At 58.1% G+C, this 18,882-nt stretch overlaps 1 protein-coding gene across 2 annotated transcripts in view; it reads left to right on the top strand.

Annotated features, from left to right (window-relative positions):
• Positions 1 to 18,882, top strand: part of AEBP1 (AE binding protein 1) — a 29,131-nt gene that overhangs the window by 6,968 nt on the left and 3,281 nt on the right. The window contains exons 3-19 of one of the 2 annotated variants that reach the window (XM_050937397.1): positions 6,437 to 6,502; positions 6,849 to 6,920; positions 7,281 to 7,352; positions 10,182 to 10,271; positions 11,325 to 11,411; positions 12,006 to 12,095; positions 12,430 to 12,525; positions 13,020 to 13,094; positions 13,481 to 13,590; positions 13,703 to 13,842; positions 14,525 to 14,609; positions 15,252 to 15,396; positions 15,944 to 16,032; positions 16,706 to 16,829; positions 17,190 to 17,386; positions 17,677 to 17,856; positions 18,190 to 18,535. In XM_050937397.1, coding sequence (XP_050793354.1) covers positions 6,437 to 6,502; positions 6,849 to 6,920; positions 7,281 to 7,352; positions 10,182 to 10,271; positions 11,325 to 11,411; positions 12,006 to 12,095; positions 12,430 to 12,525; positions 13,020 to 13,094; positions 13,481 to 13,590; positions 13,703 to 13,842; positions 14,525 to 14,609; positions 15,252 to 15,396; positions 15,944 to 16,032; positions 16,706 to 16,829; positions 17,190 to 17,386; positions 17,677 to 17,856; positions 18,190 to 18,535 — 2,064 coding nt within the window. Of the gene's footprint in view, positions 1 to 6,436; positions 6,503 to 6,848; positions 6,921 to 7,280; positions 7,353 to 10,181; positions 10,272 to 11,324; positions 11,412 to 12,005; positions 12,096 to 12,426; positions 12,526 to 13,019; positions 13,095 to 13,480; positions 13,591 to 13,702; positions 13,843 to 14,524; positions 14,610 to 15,251; positions 15,397 to 15,943; positions 16,033 to 16,705; positions 16,830 to 17,189; positions 17,387 to 17,676; positions 17,857 to 18,189; positions 18,536 to 18,882 lie in introns of both variants that reach the window. The other variant, XM_050937396.1, reaches the window with a different exon arrangement.

The following is an 18,882-nucleotide window of genomic DNA, read 5'->3' as shown; positions in this document are numbered from 1 at the left end:
CATGTAGTGGAAATTTCCAGGGGCAGGTATATATATGCAGGCAAGCTAGAGATAATGAAGTAGTTCAGTCAGGGAGGATGAGGCCCTGTTCTAGCAGTTGAGGTGTGAAAACCAAAGGAGGAGAAACTGGTTCTGTAATTGGCAAGCCATTCACAGTCTGTGTTTAATCCTGAGCTGATGGTGTCAGATTTGCAGATGAACTGAAGCTCAGCAGTTTCTCTTTGAAGTCTGGTCCTGAAGTTTTTTTGCTGCAGCATGGCCACCTTAAGGTCTGCTATAGTGTGGCCAGGGAGGTTGAAGTGTTCTCCTACAGGTCTTTGTATATTGCCATTCCTAATATCTGATTTGTGTCCATTTATCCTTTTCCGTAGAGACTGTCCAGTTTGGCCGATGTACATAGCAGAGGGGCATTGCTGGCATATGATGGCGTATATTACATTGGTGGACGTGCAGGTGAATGAACCAGTGATGGTGTGGCTGATCTGGTTAGGTCCTGTGATGGTGTCGCTGGTGTAGCTATGTGAGCAGAGTTGGCATCGAGGTTTGTTGCATGGATTGGTTCCTGAGCTAGAGTTACTATGGTGTGGTGTGCAGTTACAGGTGAGAATATGTTTCAGGTTGGCAGGTTGCCTGTGGGCGAGGACTGGCCTGCCACCCAAGGCCTGTGAAAGTGTGGGATCATTGTCCAGGATGGGTTGTAGGTCCCTGATGATGCGTTGGAGAGGTTTTAGCTGGGGACTGTATGTGATGGCCAGTGGAGTCCTGTTGGTTTCTTTCTTGGGTTTGTCTTGCAGTAGGAGCTTCTGGGTATATGTCTGGCTCTGTTGATCTGTTTCCTTATTTCCTCATGCGGGTATTGTAGTTCTGAGAATGCTTGGTGGAGATTTTGTAGGTGTTGGTCTCTGCCTGAGGGGTTAGAGCAGATGCGGTTGTACCTCAGTGCTTGGCTGTAGACAATGGATCGTGTGATGTGCCCGGGATGGAAACTGGAGGCATGAAGGTAGGCATAGCGGTCAGTTGGTTTTCGGTATAGGGTGGTGTAATGTGACCATCACTTATTTGCACTGTGGTGTCTAGGAAGTGGACCTCCCGTGTAGATTGGTCCAGGCTGAGGTTGATGGTGGGGTGGAAGCTGTTGAAATCGTGGTGGCATCTGATTTGCAATTGCATGGGCTTCATTGCTATAGGCCAAGAGAAAAATTGCAATATTGTGTGGTAAGCCAGCTTTATCGGGGGGTCATAGTCTAGATTGCTTGCTTGAATGTCTGCAGGAACATTTTTGCCAGGATGGTGAGGAGCTGAGGTGCCATGTTTGATATCATTTATCTTGACAAACAATTGGACATCTTTGGATGTGAATTAGGTTACATTGCCACCATCTGCTGAGAAACTCCCATCCCTGAAAAGCCAAGTCCTAACCCTCTGCGCTGACCTAGTGGAATGCACACAGAATACCGCAGTTCGGTTAGGTTGAGCACCTACGGCAATATATGGCCCTGAAAACGGTCCAGTATGGAGCACATTTAGGCATGTGTTGCGTTCGCTGACAATCTTGATGCTTGTTCTGGCATTTCCTCCATTGTGTATCAATCCCTGCCCACCACCCGGGACTCTTGGCCAGACTTTGCCTTTTTGAAATTCCCAAATAGTCTTTGTCTAATTCTTGGAATACGTGGGCCCTGAGCCCCATAGGAATAACCACATTTGCAACCTTGATATACACGTAACGGTTCTTTGTGAACAAAGAAAGATGGACACAGCTGTCCGTGTATATTACTCCATCCACTCCTCGAAATGTCCTGCTCTTTCACCTGCACTGGGTCATTGTTAGGGTTTCGTTGGCCATGGAAGGGTGCCACATAGAACATACGTACCTGGCTCTGGTGCCACTTCCGTGTGCCAGCTTACCTGCCACTTTCCAGCAGGCCAGTGTGTCAAGCAATCTACATTTGCATGTCAGTTGGCCCTTTTGAACATCACCCCTCTCTGTAAGCATGCTGGAGTCATTGCCGGCACTCCTTTAAAACCGAAAGCAGCGATTAGTAAACCGTTGCCTGTCCAGGGATTGGTGACAGTTTTTAACTCCACTCGGAGCTTCTCAGTCACTTCAGGTAGAGCTTCCTTCCCTTTTGCCAAGAGATCTAAGGCAGTGTGATCTTCCACCCCTTGTGAAATGACTGCTACAGTTCCATAACATGAGGTGGCACAAGCTATCTTCATAAGCAAAGGTGCGCTGTAGCTGGTAAGGACCCTTCCCGATCCTGGAAACTTCTTGACTTCATCAAGAACTGTGGCTCACTGTAGACCAGTGGTTTTCAAACTTTTTTTCTGGCGACCCAGTTGAAAATTGTTATTGTCCGTGACCCAACGGAGCTGGAGATGAGGGGTTTGGGGTGTGGGAGGGGCTCAGGGCTGGGGCAGAAGGTTGGGGTGCAGGGATGAGGGTTGTGGGGTGGGGCTGGGAATGAGGGGTTCAGGGTGTGGGAGGAGGCTCTTGGCTGGGGAAGGGGGTTGGGGTGCAGGAGGGGGGTCAGGGCTCTGGGCTGGGAGTGCAGGCTCTGGGGGTGGGGCCGAGGATGAGGGGTTTGAGGTGCAGGAGGGGTCTCCAGGTTTGGAGGGGAGGGTACTGGACTGGCACAAGGTTGGGGCATGAACTTACCTCCAGTGGCTCCGGTCACTGGCAAAGCTGGGGTGCAGAGGCAGGCTTCCTGCCTGTCCTGGCACCACAGACTGCGCTGTGCCCCAGAAGTGATAAGCAGCAGGTCCAGCTCCTAGGCGGAGGTCCGCAGGCTCCGTCTTCCCCCCCCCCAGCTCCCATTGGCCAGTTCTCAGTCAATGGGAGTGCGGAGCTGGTGCTCGGGGTGGAGGCAGCGCATGGAGCCCCATGGCCCCCCTGCCTAGGAGCTGGACCTGCTGCTGGCCACTTTCGGGGCACAGTGCAATATCAGAACAGACTGCTAGTTTTTACTACCTGGCTGCCAGGGTCCCTGCTTACTGAGCAAGGTGATCCAGTGCCTTGCATTTCGTGACCCAGTACTGAGTCGCGACCCAAAGTTTGAAAACCACTGCTGTAGACAGACAAGGTGGGTGAGGTCTTTTAAGGGACCAACTTCGATTGATGAGAGAGACGAGCTAATGTCCATTGTGCAACAGCTCATAACCCGGCCGCTGTGTTAAGTAAGATCAGTCAGTAGTAACTGATCATGCCCAGAAAGGAATGTGAGTGGGACACGTGTTGTGGCTGGGATGCTGGAAGGACATGTTTCGTGGCTGGGATGCCATAAGGACAGCTTTGCCTTGCTCTTGGGATTTGTGCAGCTCATCTTTGTCCATGGAATGGCTGCCGTATGCAACTGAATCTTGGAAAAAATCCCATTTCTCCTTGTTTGCCCCAAGCCCACATTCAGACTCACAGTGACCTCTGGGAGGTTCTCCAGGTGTTCCTCACCCCTAGCTCTTGTGATTAGTAATGCTGAGCACTGGCAGTGTCCCCTAATAGCAGGTCCAGAGCTTGCTCCCAGACAGCAAGTGCGGATGCTATTCCAAATGCCTGCCAGTGATGTTGGAATAAGTCCTTGTGTGTGTTCATCGCACAGTACTTGTGACAATCTTTGGTCTCCATTTGTAGATAGGCTCAGGCTCGGTTGATCTTGGAGAGATGCTTCCCACCAGCTAATGAGGCAATTATAGCCTGACTTCCAGGCCAGGGATACTGATCTTTATGCAGTACCAGGCAACCTTGAAATCACCACAAATGTGGCCAGCTGTGTTCTTTTTCATAGAATCATAGAATATCAGGATTGGAAGGGACCTCAGGAGGTCATCTAGTCCAACCCCCTGCTCAAAGCAGGACCAATCCCCAGACAGATTTTTACCACCGATCCCTAAATGGCCCCCTCAAGGATTGAACTCACAACCCTAGGTTTAGCAGGCCAATGCTCAAACCACTGAGTTATCCCTCCTCACCCTTTTTCACTCCATTTGTTCCAGTTGACCTTGGGTATAATTCTGGAGTCCTAAGCCCTATGGCAAAATGCACCGGATGAACATTGCAAGATGTAGGAATTGCTCCCTCTTCAGGCACAAGTTTTGCTGGCAGGTGTTTTAAGGTTTTGATGCCCTCCTGAAAGATATCCTCTGCCTTGTCCAAGAGATTTGTTTTGGAGGCCATACAATTTTAAATCTGCTGGCATTTTGAAATCAATGGGAATTAGGTGCCTAAACACCTTGGAGGATCTGGACCTTTATGCTCTGCTGCCCACATGAATCTCTCTCAGCCAGTCTGTTAAATAATACCTGACCCTCTTGCTTCACAGCAGAGAGGTTTAACAGGTGCTGTACACATTTGTATGTTGCGCTCAGTGTAATAATCGCCAGGGGAGTGAGGACTTCCCGGTGTATGTTTTTAGTAGCACCAAGTTTTCTGCAAAGTCTCCTCTTTAAAGAGCCTCAGATTATCTGACACAGACATAACAGACCCGGTATCCAGCTCCATTTGACGTCTTGCTCCATCCGGTGTAAAGAAATCCGACGGACCTTTTATTGTTGCAATTGGAAAATGTTCATAAAAGGGCAACAAAAATGATTAGGGGTATGGAACAGCTTCCCTATGAGGAGAGATTAATAAGACTGGGACTTTTCAGCTTGGAAACTAAGGGGGGATATGAGAGAGGTCTATAAAATCATGACTGGTGTGGAGACAGTAAATAAGGACGTGTTATTTACTGCTTTTTGTAACACAAGAACTAGGGGTCACCAAATGAAATTAATAGGCAGCAGGTTTAAAACGAACAAAAGGAAGTATTTCTTCATACAACACACAGTTAACCTGTGGAACTCCCTGCAAGAGGATATTGTGAAGGCCAAGACTATAACAGGGTTCAAAAAAGATAAGTTCATGGAGGATAGGTCCATCAATGGCTATTAGCCAGGATGGGCAGGGATGGTGTCCCTAGCCTCTGTCTGCCAGAAGCTGGAAATGGGTGACGGGATGGATCACTATATGATTACCTGTTCTGTTCATTCCCTCTGTGGCACCTGGCACTGGCCACTGTCGGCAGACAGGATACTGAGCTGGTTGGACTTTTGGTCTGACCCAGTATGGCTGCTCTTATGTTCTTATGCCTCAGCATTCTCCATGGACTCCACGCCGTTCCCGGCGAGCTGATGAAAGCCCCCCAGCTTGTCCTTGTGAGATGATGGTTGTGTGTTTTGCACATCACCTGTCTGCACCCCAGTTTGTTGCAGCTTCTGCAGGGTTTGTCTGTGAACCAACAGCCTTTTGCATGGCGGGCTGGTTTGCCACAGCAGGAGCATGCAGACAGTGCTGTCCATTTTGGGCTGACCTCCCGTTTATTTGTTGCCCGGGTGCTGTTGCAGCTCCCAGGCATTTTTAGCAGCTGTTTCCATTGAGAACACAATTTCTAGTGCACGTTTGAGAGTTAAAGCAGCCTCAGACAATTGCTCCATCTTGCAAACCGCACGGTAACTGAACACCCCATAGAAACGCTCTCCAAACTGGCAGTGCGCTGTTAATGTCTTTGACCCAGCCGCAAATTCGGGAGTTGCTGTTTGGTTCTATTTATAAAAGCGGAAACACTCTGCGGTGCCCAGGGGCTGGGGGAAGGCGGCTTGGGAGAATTTCCACAACCTCAGCAAACATCTGCTGAGTAAGAGAAAGCTGGAGGGTTGTGTTCCAGGTTATTAGCTGTAACCCCCCATGCCACTGAGTAAAACCACCACTTTAGTCATCTCACTTGTACCATTAGCTAATCCGTGCTGTTCCACTCAGCCAGAGAGCTGGGTGAGTCCTCTCCAGAGCTGTCAAGGGCATTTTCCCCAAACAGCCAGATGTTTTTAAACCCTTCCCTGCAGGTCCGCCTGGTATCAAGCACTTAGCTCCCCGGGAACTGTCCCCGCCGGGTACCAAGTGCCAACCCCCCAGGGACTGTCCCCACTGGGTACCGAGCGCCAACCCCCCAGGGACTTTCCTCACTGGGTGCCAAGTGCCAACCCCCCGGGGACTGTCCCTGCCTGGTACCGAGCGCCTACCCCCCCCCAGGGACTGTCTCCACCGGGTGCTGAGCACCAACCCCCTAGGGACTGTACCTGCCCAGTACTGAGTGCCAACCCTCTGGGGACTGAGTCTCTCCCTGTAGGGACTGTCCCGCCAGATACCGAGCACCAACCCCCTGGGGACCATCCCAGCCGGGTACTGAGTCTCTCCCTGCAGAGACAAGGCCATGTGGCTTCCCCAGGCCCTGAGAACTCCTCCTTCTCCTGGCAGGGGGGTGCTGAGCCCTTTGCCCAGCCTGGACCCCTGCTGTGTGGCTCTCCGTGCAGGGATCGAGAAGGCTGTTCAGTCCCGGCCCCTTGCCTTCCCGCCCCACCCCAGCCCCCGGCCCAGTGCTCTGAACTCCTGCCCTGTGTTTTCCAGATGAATTTCCCGAGGGGCCTGACGAGTCGCGTTGGGCTGAAGAACAGGAGCCGGGGAGCCGCCGGAGTAAGAGCGATTCAGGGAGGGGGAGGGGAATAGGGTGCGGGGTGGACCCTCCCCCATCGCAGCACTGCCCTGGCACTTCGCACAGGCTTGGCCCCATCTCCCTAGGGCACAGGAGCCTGGAGCAGCTTGGTGAGCTTTGCTGGGAACAGCATGCGCTTCTGAGAGCTGTGGGAGGCAGAGGCGCAGGAGCGAGGGTGACACAAGGGCAAGGCATGGGCAGCATGTGGGCCATGCAGCGCAAGGGCAGCAGGGCAGTGCATCGGCGTGGGCGGCTGCAGAGGCCCTGGCGCAGCAGGAAGGTGCCTGACCCAGAGGACCCCTCCCAGCCAACAGCTTTTGTTCCTAGATGAGTTCTATGAGCCCCCGACGGAGCCGTGGGAGCCCAGCAGGGAGGACCGGAGACTGGCGCCCGACCCTGGTGAGTGCTCGCCAGCTGCGTGGGGCCTGCCCTGGCTGTGTGCCCCTCAGTCCCCTGTCCTAAACCCAGAGCATCCCTGTGGCCTCGGGGAGGGCAGGAGAGTTTCCAGGAGCCCCCAGCCCTGGCATATCCTGTGGGAGCCCTGGGGGGGCCTCTCCTTGGGCCCACGGCCCTGGCGCAGCCTCCCAGATAGGGCTGTAGCAATGACTGCACTGCCTTCTCCTGCCCGCAGTTTAGCTCCAGCCTGGCACAGCAGAGAGCAGCCCCTGCCGTGTCCCCCCCCCGCGTGGCCCCCTGTCGAGCTGGGTCCCAGCACCCTCATGGGCAGCAGCTGGTGATTGTGTCTGTCTCTCTCTGCAGTGCTGACGGAAGAGCCCGAGCCACCCACGCTGGATTACAATGAGCAGATCGAGCGGGAGGACTACGAGGACTGTACGGGGCTGCTGCTATCTCCCCGCGGCCCCTCCGCCCAGACCCTCAGTCCCCTCTGGGCCTCGGCCCTGTGGGGACAGCCCTGCCCTAGAGCAAGCACACACTAGGGCCCCTCCACACCAAGAAGAAGGGGCTGGCCTGCGACCCCCAATGCTCCCCTGGGATGGGACAGCCTCACCTCCTAGGTCCCAGACCCCCAGTGCTGCACAGCCCCATCCCCTGTGCAGATCCCGGAGTCCCAGCCCTGAGATCCTGTAAGATGGCTCTTAAACACCTGATACCCCTTGGGCCAAAGTCCTACGGGGCCTGAGCCTCCTGTGCCCGGCATCAGCCCCCTTTGGACTTGGGATAGGGGTAAGTGATGTCCACGGTGCCAGGCGGGGAGGATCAGGCTCACAGTCCCTGTGCAGGGACGACAATGACCAGGGCTGCTGGCATCTGAGTGAAGTTGCTAGGATCCGGCCTGCTCTGCCCCCTTGACCCCACTCACAACGGTGAAGGGAGAACCCCCCCAACACTGAGTGCCCCCTCCTGCCCCAGGATTGCCCCGGCTCTCAGACGGCCTGGTAGAGAGGCAGCCCTGCATCTCATAGACTCATTGACTTTAGGGTCAGAAGGGACCAATATGATCATCTAGTCTGACCTCCTGCACAAAGCAGGACACAGAACCCTACCCATCCACTTCTATAACAAACCCCTAACCTATGTCCGAGTTACTGAAGTCTTCAAATTGTGGTTTGAAGACCTCAAGCTGCAGAGAATCCACCAGCAAGTGACCCATGCCCCACGCTGCAGAGGAAGGCGAAAAACCTCCAGGGCCTCTGCCAATCTGCCCCGGAGGAAAATTCTTTCCCGACCCCAAATATGGCGATCAGCTAAACCCTGAGCATGTGGGCAAGACTCACCAGCCAGCATTCAGGAAAGAATTCTCTGCAGTAACTCAGATCCCATCCCATCCAACATCCCATCACAGACCACTGGGCATACTTATCCGCTGATAATCAAAGATCAATTGCCAAAATTAAGCTATCCCATCATACCATCCCTTCCATAAACTTATCAAGCTTAGTCTTAAAGCCAAATATGTCTTTTGCCCCCACTACTCCCCTTGGAAGGCTGTTCCAGAACTTCACTCCTCTAATGGTTAGAAACCTTCGTCTAATTTCAAGTCTAAACTTCCTAGTGTCCAGTTTATACCCATTTGTTCTTGTGTCTACCTTGGTACTAAGCTTAAATAATTCCTCTCCCTCCCTAATATTAATCCCTCTGATATATTTATAAAGAGCAAGCATATCCCCCCTCAGCCTTCTTTTGGCTAGGCTAAACAAGCCAAGCTCTTTGAGTCTCCTTTCATAAGGCAGGTTTTCCATTCCTCGGATCATCCTAGTAGCCCGTCTCTGAACCTGTTCCAGTTTGAATTCATCCTTCTTAAACATGGGAGACCAGAACTGCACACAGCATTCCAGATGAGGTCTCACCAGTGCCTTATATAATGGTACTAACACCTCCTTATCTTTGCTGGAAATACCTCGCCTGATGCATCCTAAAACTGCATTAGCTTTTTTAACGGCCATATCACATTGGCTGCTGATAGTCATCCTGTCATCAACCAATACTCCAAGGTCCTTCTCCTCCTCTGTTGCTTCCAACTGATGTGTCCCCAATCTATATCTAAAATTCTTATTATTAATCCCTAAGTGCATGACCTTGCACTTTTCACTATTAAATTTCATCCTATTACTATTACTCCAGTTTACAAGGTCATCCAGATCTTCTTGTATGATATCTCGGTCCTTCTCTGTGTTAGCAATACCACCCAACTTTGTGTCATCCGCAACTTTATTAGCACATTCCCACTTTTTGTGCCAAGGTCAGTAATAAAAAGGTTAAATAAGATTGGTCCCAAAACTGATCCTTGAGGAACTCCACTAGTAACCTCCTTCCAGCCTGACAGTTCAACCTTCAGTACGACCCGTTGGAGTCTCCTGTTTAACCAGTTCCTTATCCACCTTTCAATTTTCATATTGATCCCCATCTTTTCCAATTTAACTAATAGTTCCCCATGCGGAACCGTGTCAAATGCCTTACTGAAATCGAGGTAAATTAGATCTACTGCATTTCCTTTGTCTAAATAATCTGTCACCTTCTCAAAGAAGGAGATCAGGTTGGTTTGGCACGATCTACCTTTAGTAAAACCATGTTGTAACTTGTCCCAATTACCATTGACCTCAATGTCCTTAACTACTTTCTCCTTCAAAATTTTTTCCAAGACCTTACATACCTACAGATGTCAAACTAACAGGCCTATAGTTACTCGGATCACATTTTTTCCCGTTCTTAAAGATAGGAACTATGTTAGCAATTCTCCAGTCGTACGGTACAACCCCTGAGTTTACCGATTCATTAAAAATTCTTGCTAACGGGCTTGCAATTTCATGCGCCAGTTCCTTTAATATTCTTGGACGAAGATTATCTGGGCCCTCCGATTTTGTCCCATTAAGCTGTTCAAGTTTGGCTTCTACCTCAGATGTGGTAATATCCACCTCTATATCCTCATTCCCGTTTGTCATCCTTCCATTATCCCTAAGCTCCTCATTAGCCTTATTAAAGACTGAGGCAAAGTACATCTGCTGGCCAGGCTGCTGCCCTGTTCTCCCCAGGGAGCGTTACCCTTCCTTTTGCCAGCTCTTTCCTCCCACTCTGGACACTGTTGTCCCCTCATGCCACATGGGAGCCCCCTACCCCAACCCTGGGAGAAACCCCCTGGTTAGAGCCTCCGCTCTCCCTCCCGCAGCAGGACAGTGACAAACCTACGTTCCTTCCCTCCAGTCGAATACATCCGGCGGCAGCAGAAACCCAAGAAACCTCCGAGCAGAAAGAAACCCGAGAGGCCGCCGTTGGAGGTGGAGGAGAAGCCAAGTATGTTTCTTCTGGCCCCAAGTCTTCCCCAGCCAGGGAAGAACGGGGGTGGGGGACAGGCAGGGAAGAAACCCCCCTGAGTGGGCCACCATTGGAGGGGTCTGAGGCTGCCCTGCATCGGTGCAGAGGCTGTTGTGCGTACCGGCACCAAACCAGAGGGACTAGGGAGCCACCCCCCTCCCCACACTTTTTAACAAGAGGTACATAAGTGCAGAATTCATGTCCTCTGAAGATTGTTTTTCCCCCGCAGAATAATAGAGTCTGCTGCGGAGGCACTGCAATTACACCTTTCACCCACCAGGGGCTGCTGTGTCACCAGAAGAAAGGGCAGCTGGCTTGGGCAGCCGCAGAGAGGGAGGGGTCACTTTGGCCTTGGCCCCTCCCCCTTCTACAAAGGTTCCGGTGCCCTGGGTTGTGTGCCCGCTGGTCAGAGAGGTGCCCACTCCTCATGCCCAGCTCTCCATGCAAAGCAGCACCTCCCCACTGCCTGGGTGTCAGGGCCCTTCCCTTGGGGCCCACAGGCTCCGCTGCATGGGGAGCTGCAGGGGCAGTGCCCTTGGGTGACGTGCCCAGGCCCAACTAGACCCTTGGACTCTGCTCCTGCCCTTAGCCACACATCTGTGACCTACACAGCCTGGGAACCAAGGACCTGCTCTGTGCGGGAGGGGCTGGAGTGCTCAGACACCGTGGGTATTCTGGCCCATTGCAAAGTCCCCAGGGGCTAATGAAGCAGAGGGGCAATTTAGGGCAGCCCTCAGGTCTGCTCCAGTCACTGTCCCTGAATTCACCTCAGACACCTCAGACCACAGGCCTAGCACCTTATAATGCCACAGATTGATTGGGAGGGGTTGTGGGGGTTGGACCACGATCTCTCCTCTGAAAGGCCCCCTGCCTGCCCTGTCGTGGGCCACGCTGTGCTGCTGGCAGCCAAACATTAGCCCTCGGAGGGTCTGTCCTGGGCTAAGTCTCCTCAGCCCTGGCGGCTCTCCCCCGCCGGCACCTGGCTGTACCCACCTCCCTGGGGCTCACTCGGCCTCTCTCCTCCTCCTGCAGAGCCACCCGTGGAGCCTCCCCCTCCGCCCCCCGAGAGGGACTACGATGAGGAGCTGCCACTGCCACCACTGCCGGACTACGACGACAGTGAGTGTCGGCCGCCTCAGGACGGGCCCCCGGCCCCCAGCCGCTTGTGCCCGACCTCCTGCCCCAGCACCCGGCCTCCTCCCCCACCAACACTCGGCCCCTGCCCTTCCCCCCAGCACCCTGCATCCCCCTGCAGCTCTGTCCCCCTCTCCCCTGCTTCGGACCCCACAGCTCTCTGCCCCCTTCCCTCCCCCTGCCCTACACACAGACACCACAGCCCTGGCCTCCGTATGATCCCGCTCCCACCCCTGCCATGGCCTGGCCTGCCACCCAGCCAGTGCATGCAGGCCCAGGCAGCATGATGGGCCTTAGGCCAGCTGGGGGAGATCTGGCATTTCCCCCCCCAGGCACTAACAGGGGCCCCAGCCCCAGTTAGAACCAGCAGACGGGGTCCCCTCCAGAGGACCATGACTGGGCAGGGCTGGGGTCCTGCAGGGAGGGCTGCCCAGTGCCCACACGGCCCAGCCTGGGTGCATGCCAGCCCAGCGCCATGTCCTGTGGCATCCGGCGGGGCCGATCCCTGGCCTGTTCTCCCCCACTTCCCGCTGCGTTCGGTGGCAGTGGCCCCTCAGTGCGCCCCGCTCTCGCCCGCAGTGGAATACGGCCTGCCCCAGCCCAAGAAGTTCCCCAGCAAGAAAGAGGGTGAAGGCGAGATGGAAACGGACGAGGAGCGACTCAAGCCAGGTAAGGAGAGGGCTTCCCCCAGTGGGGTGGGGCAGGGCACACAGGGTGAGGGGCCAGGCACATGGGGTGGGGCCATGCTAATTGTGGGCGGGGCCAGATATGCTGACCATGTATGCACTCCCCAGTAGACCAAACCCCTGGCCATGTGGGCTCCCTTCTCCCAGCTGGCCTGTGCTCCTGGCTGCCCCCAGCCAGGACGCTGGCCCTGTGGCTACGTGGGGATCCCCAGGGACACAGTTCTCAAGCAGCCAGGGCAGAAGGAACCCACCAGCCTGATCTAACCCTCCCTTGGCCACATTGGCCTTGACCCTGCCCCTCTCCGCTCCTGGAGCAGGAAAGCCCAAGAAAGGCGGCAGCAGCAAGGAGGAGGAGGAGGAGGAGGTGGACACGGATGACAAGTGGGCGGAGGAGAAGACCAAGGAGCGGAAAGGTGAGTGCGGAGCTGCCTCCCCGAACCATGTCCTCTCCGGAGCGGGGCTGCACGCAGGACCCCCAGCAGGGCCCGACCCCACAGCACCGTACCCAGAATCCCCGGCCGGGGCTTGGCCCTGGGGCACCGTACCCAGAATCCCCGGCCGGGGCCTGGCCCCGGGGCACTGTACTCAGGACCCTTGGTGAAGCCCTTTCTCTGGCCTGGCCCTGCATAGGTCATTCCAGGTGCTCTGACCATGCCAGCTTGAGTTAGAGAGACGTGCACAAAGTCCCCCCCCCAGCCCCCCGCCTCTCTGTCCTTCCCAGCCCCTTCCTATTCTGCTGCTCTGGCCCTGCTCAGCTACCAAGGGGTGCAGGGCAACAGGCCCCTGTCCCACCTCTTCTCTGTGCCCCTGCCTGGCACCCTCAGTGCCCACCCGGAGCAGGGGACCAAGCCCAGCCCTGACATCCTCCCCCTACCTCTCACTAACCCCCCGCCCCACCCACCTGCAGGGAAGCCGAAGAAGCCGGGCGGGAAGAAGTGGGAGACAGATGAGGACGAATGGACGCCCCCGGAGGAGAAAACAAGTGAGTGACCCCCGGGCTGCGCCAGCTGGGAGCAGAGCCACATGCCCCATTTGGAGAGCAGGGGGCAGGAATGATGCAGGGGCAGGAGGGTGAGTGAGGCCGGTTGGCCCAGGTCTGGTTGATGCAGAAACTGGGCACAGCTGGGTTGGTGCCCACACTGGGCCCGAGGGCCCCGGCAGTGGCCATGCCAGCTGCAAGGGGCAGAGAGCAGGGAGAGGTCCCCCAACCGCTCCGCCACCAGCTGCGGGCACATCTGGGTCGCTCCTGGGCAGGGGGCAGCTGGGTGTGCGAGTGTGGCCCTGAGCCAGGGAATGAGGGGGCTGGAGGGAGCTGGACTAGTGAGGGCCTCCCCCCCTCACACGGGTGCTGCCCTCCCTGCCTTGCAGAGTGTCCCCCCATCGGGATGGAGTCCCACCGCATCGAGGATGACCAGATCCTGGCCTCGTCCATGCTGCGGCACGGCTTGGGAGCTCAGCGCGGTCGGCTCAACATGCAGGTAGGAGCAGCCTCATCCCCTGCCAGACCCTCCAGACCCGGAGTCGCCCCTACCTGCCATTGGCCTCAGGGAAGACCCTGCCCTCTCCCCTCTCCCTTTGCCCACCCCTCAGGCCGGCTCCAACGAGGACGATTTCTTCGATGGTGCCTGGTGCGCGGAGGACGACACCCGGGCTCACTGGATTGAGGTGGACACCAGGAGAACCACGAAATTCACAGGTGTCATCACACAGGGCCGGGACTCCCAGATCCAGTACGTACGGGCTGCGGGGGTGGGACTCCCAGATCCAGTAGGTACAGGCCAGGTTAGGGTTGCCAACTGTCTAATCACACAAACCCAAACACCCTTGCCCTGTCCCTTCCCCGAGGCCCCGCCCCACTCACTCCATCCCCCCTCTTGCAGTCACTCGCTCTCCCCCACCCTCACTCACTTTCATCGGGCTGGGACAGGGAGTTGGGGTGTGGGAGGGGGCTGAGCCTGGGGCAGGGGTTGTGGGGTGCAGGATCTGGGAGGGAGTTCGGCTGCAGGAGGGGGCTCAGGGCTGGGATAGGGGGTTGGGGTGTGGGAGGGGTGCAGGCTCTGGGAGGGAGTTTGGGTGCAGGAGAGGGGGCTCAGGGCTGGGGTAGGGGTTGGGATGCGGGAGAAGTGCAGGATCTGGGAGGGAGTTTGGGTACAGGAGTGGGTGCGGGGTGTAAGCTCCAGCTGGGCGGCGCTTACCTCAGGCGGCTCCTGGGCCTAGGACTTGTGCTGCCTGGCTGTTTCCTGAGGCCGAGATCCCTGTGCCTTCCTCCCCACCACCACCAGACTCCCTGCCCCGCTTGTGTCCTGAGGCCGAGATCCCTGTGCCTCCTTCCCCCCAGACTCCCTGCCCCGACTGTGGCTGCTCCCAGCTGCCCCTGGGTGCTGAGTCCCCCCCATGCTCTTGTCTCCCCAGTGATGATTTTGTCACCGCCTTCTACGTGGGCTTCAGCAACGACAGCCAGAACTGGGTCATGTACTCCAATGGCTACGAGGAGATGGTACGGGCCCTGCCCCCCTGGCACCCTGCTGGGGGCTCCCATCCACCCCCCAACCCTGCCCCCAAACCGGCTCCAGCCCGCCCAGGCGGCCTCCACCATATCTGGGGCACAGCAGCTGTAACTCCGGCGCATGCCTCAGGCCTGGGGCTGGGGGTCGGGATTGAGGGGCACTGGCAGAGCTGGGGGGAGCATCCTAGGGCTGGGGGTTGGGATTGTGGGGCACTGGCAGAGCTGGGGGGAGCCCAGACCTGAGGGGTCGGGATTGAGGGGCACTGGCAGAGCTGGGGGGAGTATGCTAGGGCTGGGGGTTGGGACTGTGGGGCACTGGCAGAGCTGGGGGGAGCCCAGACCTGGAGGTCGGGATTGAGGGGCACTGGCAGAGCTGGGGGGAGCCCAGACCTGGGGGTCGGGATTGAGGGGCACTGGCAGAGCTGGGGGGAGCCTAGGCCTGGAGGTCGGGATTGAGGGGCACTGGCAGAGCTAGGGGGGAGCCCAGGGCTGGGACTGTGGGTCAGGATTGAGGGACACTGACAGAGCATGGTGGGGGGTAGGGTTGCCTGGCACCTGCCTCCTTTACCTGCGCTCAGGGGCCATGTGTCCTGGTGCCACACCTGACGCTGCCTATTGGGCCTCTCCCTGCAGCTCTTCCATGGCAATGTGGACAAGGACACGCCAGTGCTGACCGAGTTCCCGGAGCCCGTGGTCGCGCGCTTCATCCGGGTGTACCCGCAGATCTGGAATGGGAGCCTGTGCATGCGGCTTGAGGTGCTGGGCTGCCCCCTCTCCAGTAAGAGATGGGAGCAAACGCACCCACCGGGGCCTGACGCTGCTCAAGCCGCGGGTGGGAGGCGGCTCTGGGGAGCTGAGTGGGGCCTGGTGCTGGGGCAGGAGGGACGGGACGGCTGCTGCAGAGCAGGCCTGACAGCCCTGCATGGGCAGGCTGGGCCAGGCTGCTGCTGGGGGGCTCTGGGACCTGCAGCTCCCTCTCCCCCCATCCCCGGTTGCAGTGACTCTGGGGATCTGGAGCAGCACTGGGATGGTCCTGCCCAGGAGCTGGCCCTGTCCTGGCTGAGCTCACCTGGCACCCCAGAGGACAGGGGGCAGGTCCCACACCAGCGTCCTTGGCAGTGCCAGCGTGCTGAGCTCACCAACTGGCTAGGGCAGCTCACTTTGAGGGGCTCTGGGCCGAGCCCTCTGGGGCTCTCCACTGCAGAACTTGCCCGAGAGGCTCCTGCACGGCACAGCCCCTCCTGGGCGCCAGCGTCCCTCCCTCTGCCTCCAGGCTCCCTGGGTCACGGCTGCGTGTCTGACCAGCGGCTCTGCCCCTTCCCCAGCCATCAGCAGCTATTACAGCCAGCAGAACGAGGTGACGTCCACTGACAACCTGGACTTCCGCCACCACAGCTACAAGGACATGAGGCAGGTGTGTGCGCGACCCCCGTGGAGATGGGGGGGGGGGAACACCAGAGCATGGCATTCAGAGCCATTCAGAGCTCGCTGCGCTGGCTCTGAGTCTCTGCCTGCTGCTGGTCTTGCAGGGCAGTGCCCAGCTCCTGGGGTATTTCCAGGGAACCCCCTGCCCCCTCTGGGGGGTTACCACTGCCCTGGCCTCCTGCCGCATTGGCCAGGGCAAGTGCCTCCTATCTGCAGCATTTCCCAGTGCTCCAGCCAGCCCTATGTCCCTGGCATGTTGGCCCCTCTCTGCAGAGTCATTGCCAGGGACTGGCTCCCCCGTGTTTGGCCAGGGTTCAGCGTGACACTGACAGCGAGGATTGACCCCGGCTCCTCTCCCGCCCCAGCTCTGCTCACAGCCAGTAGCGGCTCATCGATGCCGGGGGCCAGAGCTGCCTGTCGCCCGTCCGGGTGATGTCAGCCGATTCCATGAGCCTCTTGGGGCGCCCACCCCACTGTGTGCCCCACTGGCAGCGGCTCCCTGGCCTTCATTCCCTTGTGGGAGAGCAATACAGCCCCACCTGCCCCCCCTTGCCTTGCTGGTGGCATGGACTCCCCACCCAGGGCCCCTCCATCCCCGTCCTGGTGCCACTCAGGATGGGATGGGCAGGCCTGGCCCCTTCATGCCTCCCTGCTTCCTGCAGCTTATGAAGGTGGTGAATGAAGAGTGTCCCAGCATCACGCGCATCTACAACATCGGCAAGAGTTCCCGCGGCCTGAAGATCTATGCCATGGAGATCTCAGACAAGCCGGGGGAGCATGAGCTTGGTGAGGCAGGGCCTGGGCTGCGGGATGAGCAGTGGGGTAGGGGTAGCAGGTGGACCCCTCCCAAGTTAGCTGCCTCCGGCCTGCGGATTTCAGTGCAGCAAAGCACCAGGCCGCTGTATGGTGAGGGGCCAGGAGCTGGTGGCACTGGGCTCCTGGGCGTGTTGCTCTGCCAGCCCCCAGCCTACCCGACACAGGGATCGGAGAGCATCTCTCCCTGCATGGGGAGGAGCTCCTGGTGGGGTGGGATGCTGCCTGTGTTTGCCCAGCCCGCTGTTCCCCTGAACCTGGTGCACTGTGCCAGTTTCTGCAGGCACCCTGGGCTGGAGGGCATCACAGTGACCTCGCACCCTCTCCCCGCAGGGGAGCCCGAATTCCGCTACACGGCCGGGCTGCACGGCAACGAGGTGCTGGGCCGTGAGCTGCTGCTGCTGCTGATGCAGTTCCTGTGCAAGGAGTACCAGGACGGGAACCCGCGTGTGCGCAGCCTGGTGACCGAGACCCGCATCCACCTCGTGCCCTCCCTCAACCCCGACGGCTACGAGATTGCCAGTCAGGCGGTGAGAGCTCCCCCATGCCTGCCTGTGCTGCCCCTTGGCACGCCAAGAGCACGACCCAGTTACCAGCCGCGCTCGGAGCTCGGCCTGGCTGTGTGCAGGGACTCCTGCTGAGGCCAGAAAGCGGGAGGAGGTGTCCTGATGCTGTGAGGGAATGGGGCAGGGGAAGCCACGTCAGTCTCCATCAGATCCATCATGCCCAGCCCTTGCGGCATGGCAGTGTGGGGGGGTGGACTGGGCTGGTGTCAGCTGCCAAGGGCCTGCTGCTGAGCGGGTCGTGCCCTTCCCCGCAGGGCTCGGAGCTGGGCAACTGGGCGCTGGGCCACTGGAACGAGGAAGGCTACGACATCTTCGAGAACTTCCCGGACCTGGCCAGCGTGCTGTGGGCAGCTGAGGAGCGGAAGTGGGTCCCATACCGGGTCCCCAACCACCACATCCCCATCCCCGAGCACTACCTGGCCGAGGACGCCCACGTGAGTGGCTGTGGGGGCTCTGGGTGCCCTGGCTCCCGGTCACATGTGGTGCCAGGAGGGTGGGATGGCTGGGAACCCTGCCTGCAGGACTAGTAGGGAAGGCAATCGCAGCCTGTGGGCAGGCCGGAGGGGGGCTGCTGGGAGTGATGGCAGGGATCCAAGCTGGCATTTATGGTGGAGCTACTGGGCAGGGTGCCAGCCAATGCCTGGCCACTTCATGAAGTGGGGATTAGCAGGGGAGCAGGCAGGTGTGGGCGCTGGGCAGAGGGGCTCTGCCAAAGGCAGGAGGTGGGGGCTTGTGTGCCCACAGGCCCCAGTTCTGTGCTCCCCCAGGTGGCTGTGGAGGTGCGCGCCATCCTCGCCTGGATGGAGAAGACCCCCTTCGTGCTGGGAGCCAACTTCCACGGCGGAGAGAAGCTAGTGTCGTACCCCTACGACATGGCCCGACCGCCCCGCGAGGGAGAGGGGGAGGCGGCGGCTCGCCTGCCATACGACTACGAGGACGAGAACCTGGAGGTGCAGGAGACCCCCGACCACGCCATCTTCCGCTGGCTGGCCATCTCCTACGCCTCGGCTCACCTCACCATGACCGAGACCTTTCGTGGGGGCTGCCACACTCAGGACATGACCAACGGCATGGGCATCGTCAGCGGCGCCAAGTGGCACCCCCGAGTGGGGAGTGAGTGGAGGCTGGAGGGGGGGGGTAATGGTGCAGCAAACACCCTCCAGGCAAAGGTGCTGTGGCGGGGGCGGGGGGGAACTAGGCCAGACAGGGCTCCCTTTGGGGAGGGTGCCAACATCACCCTTAGCTGACCCCCCCCCCCAAAGCCCTGTAGTGCTGGCCCTTCCGCTGGGTGCCCCTGCCCCTCAGGCCACTCTAGTGTCACCCCCTCCAGACATTTTTCCAGAGCTTTGTTCGCAAGGCCCCGCAAGCCGAGGCTCCCGTCCCCCCACCTGCGGGTTCAGCCTCTGTTGCTCCTTGTCCCCCCCCGCCAGGCGGCATAGGCAGGCAGGGATCGCTGAGCT

Source organism: Gopherus flavomarginatus, chromosome 2 (assembly GCF_025201925.1).
Source record: "Gopherus flavomarginatus isolate rGopFla2 chromosome 2, rGopFla2.mat.asm, whole genome shotgun sequence".
NCBI classification, from domain to species: Eukaryota; Metazoa; Chordata; order Testudines; family Testudinidae; genus Gopherus; species Gopherus flavomarginatus.
Note: the sequence above shows the minus strand (reverse complement) of the source record. Positions and strands in the feature narration are given on the sequence as shown.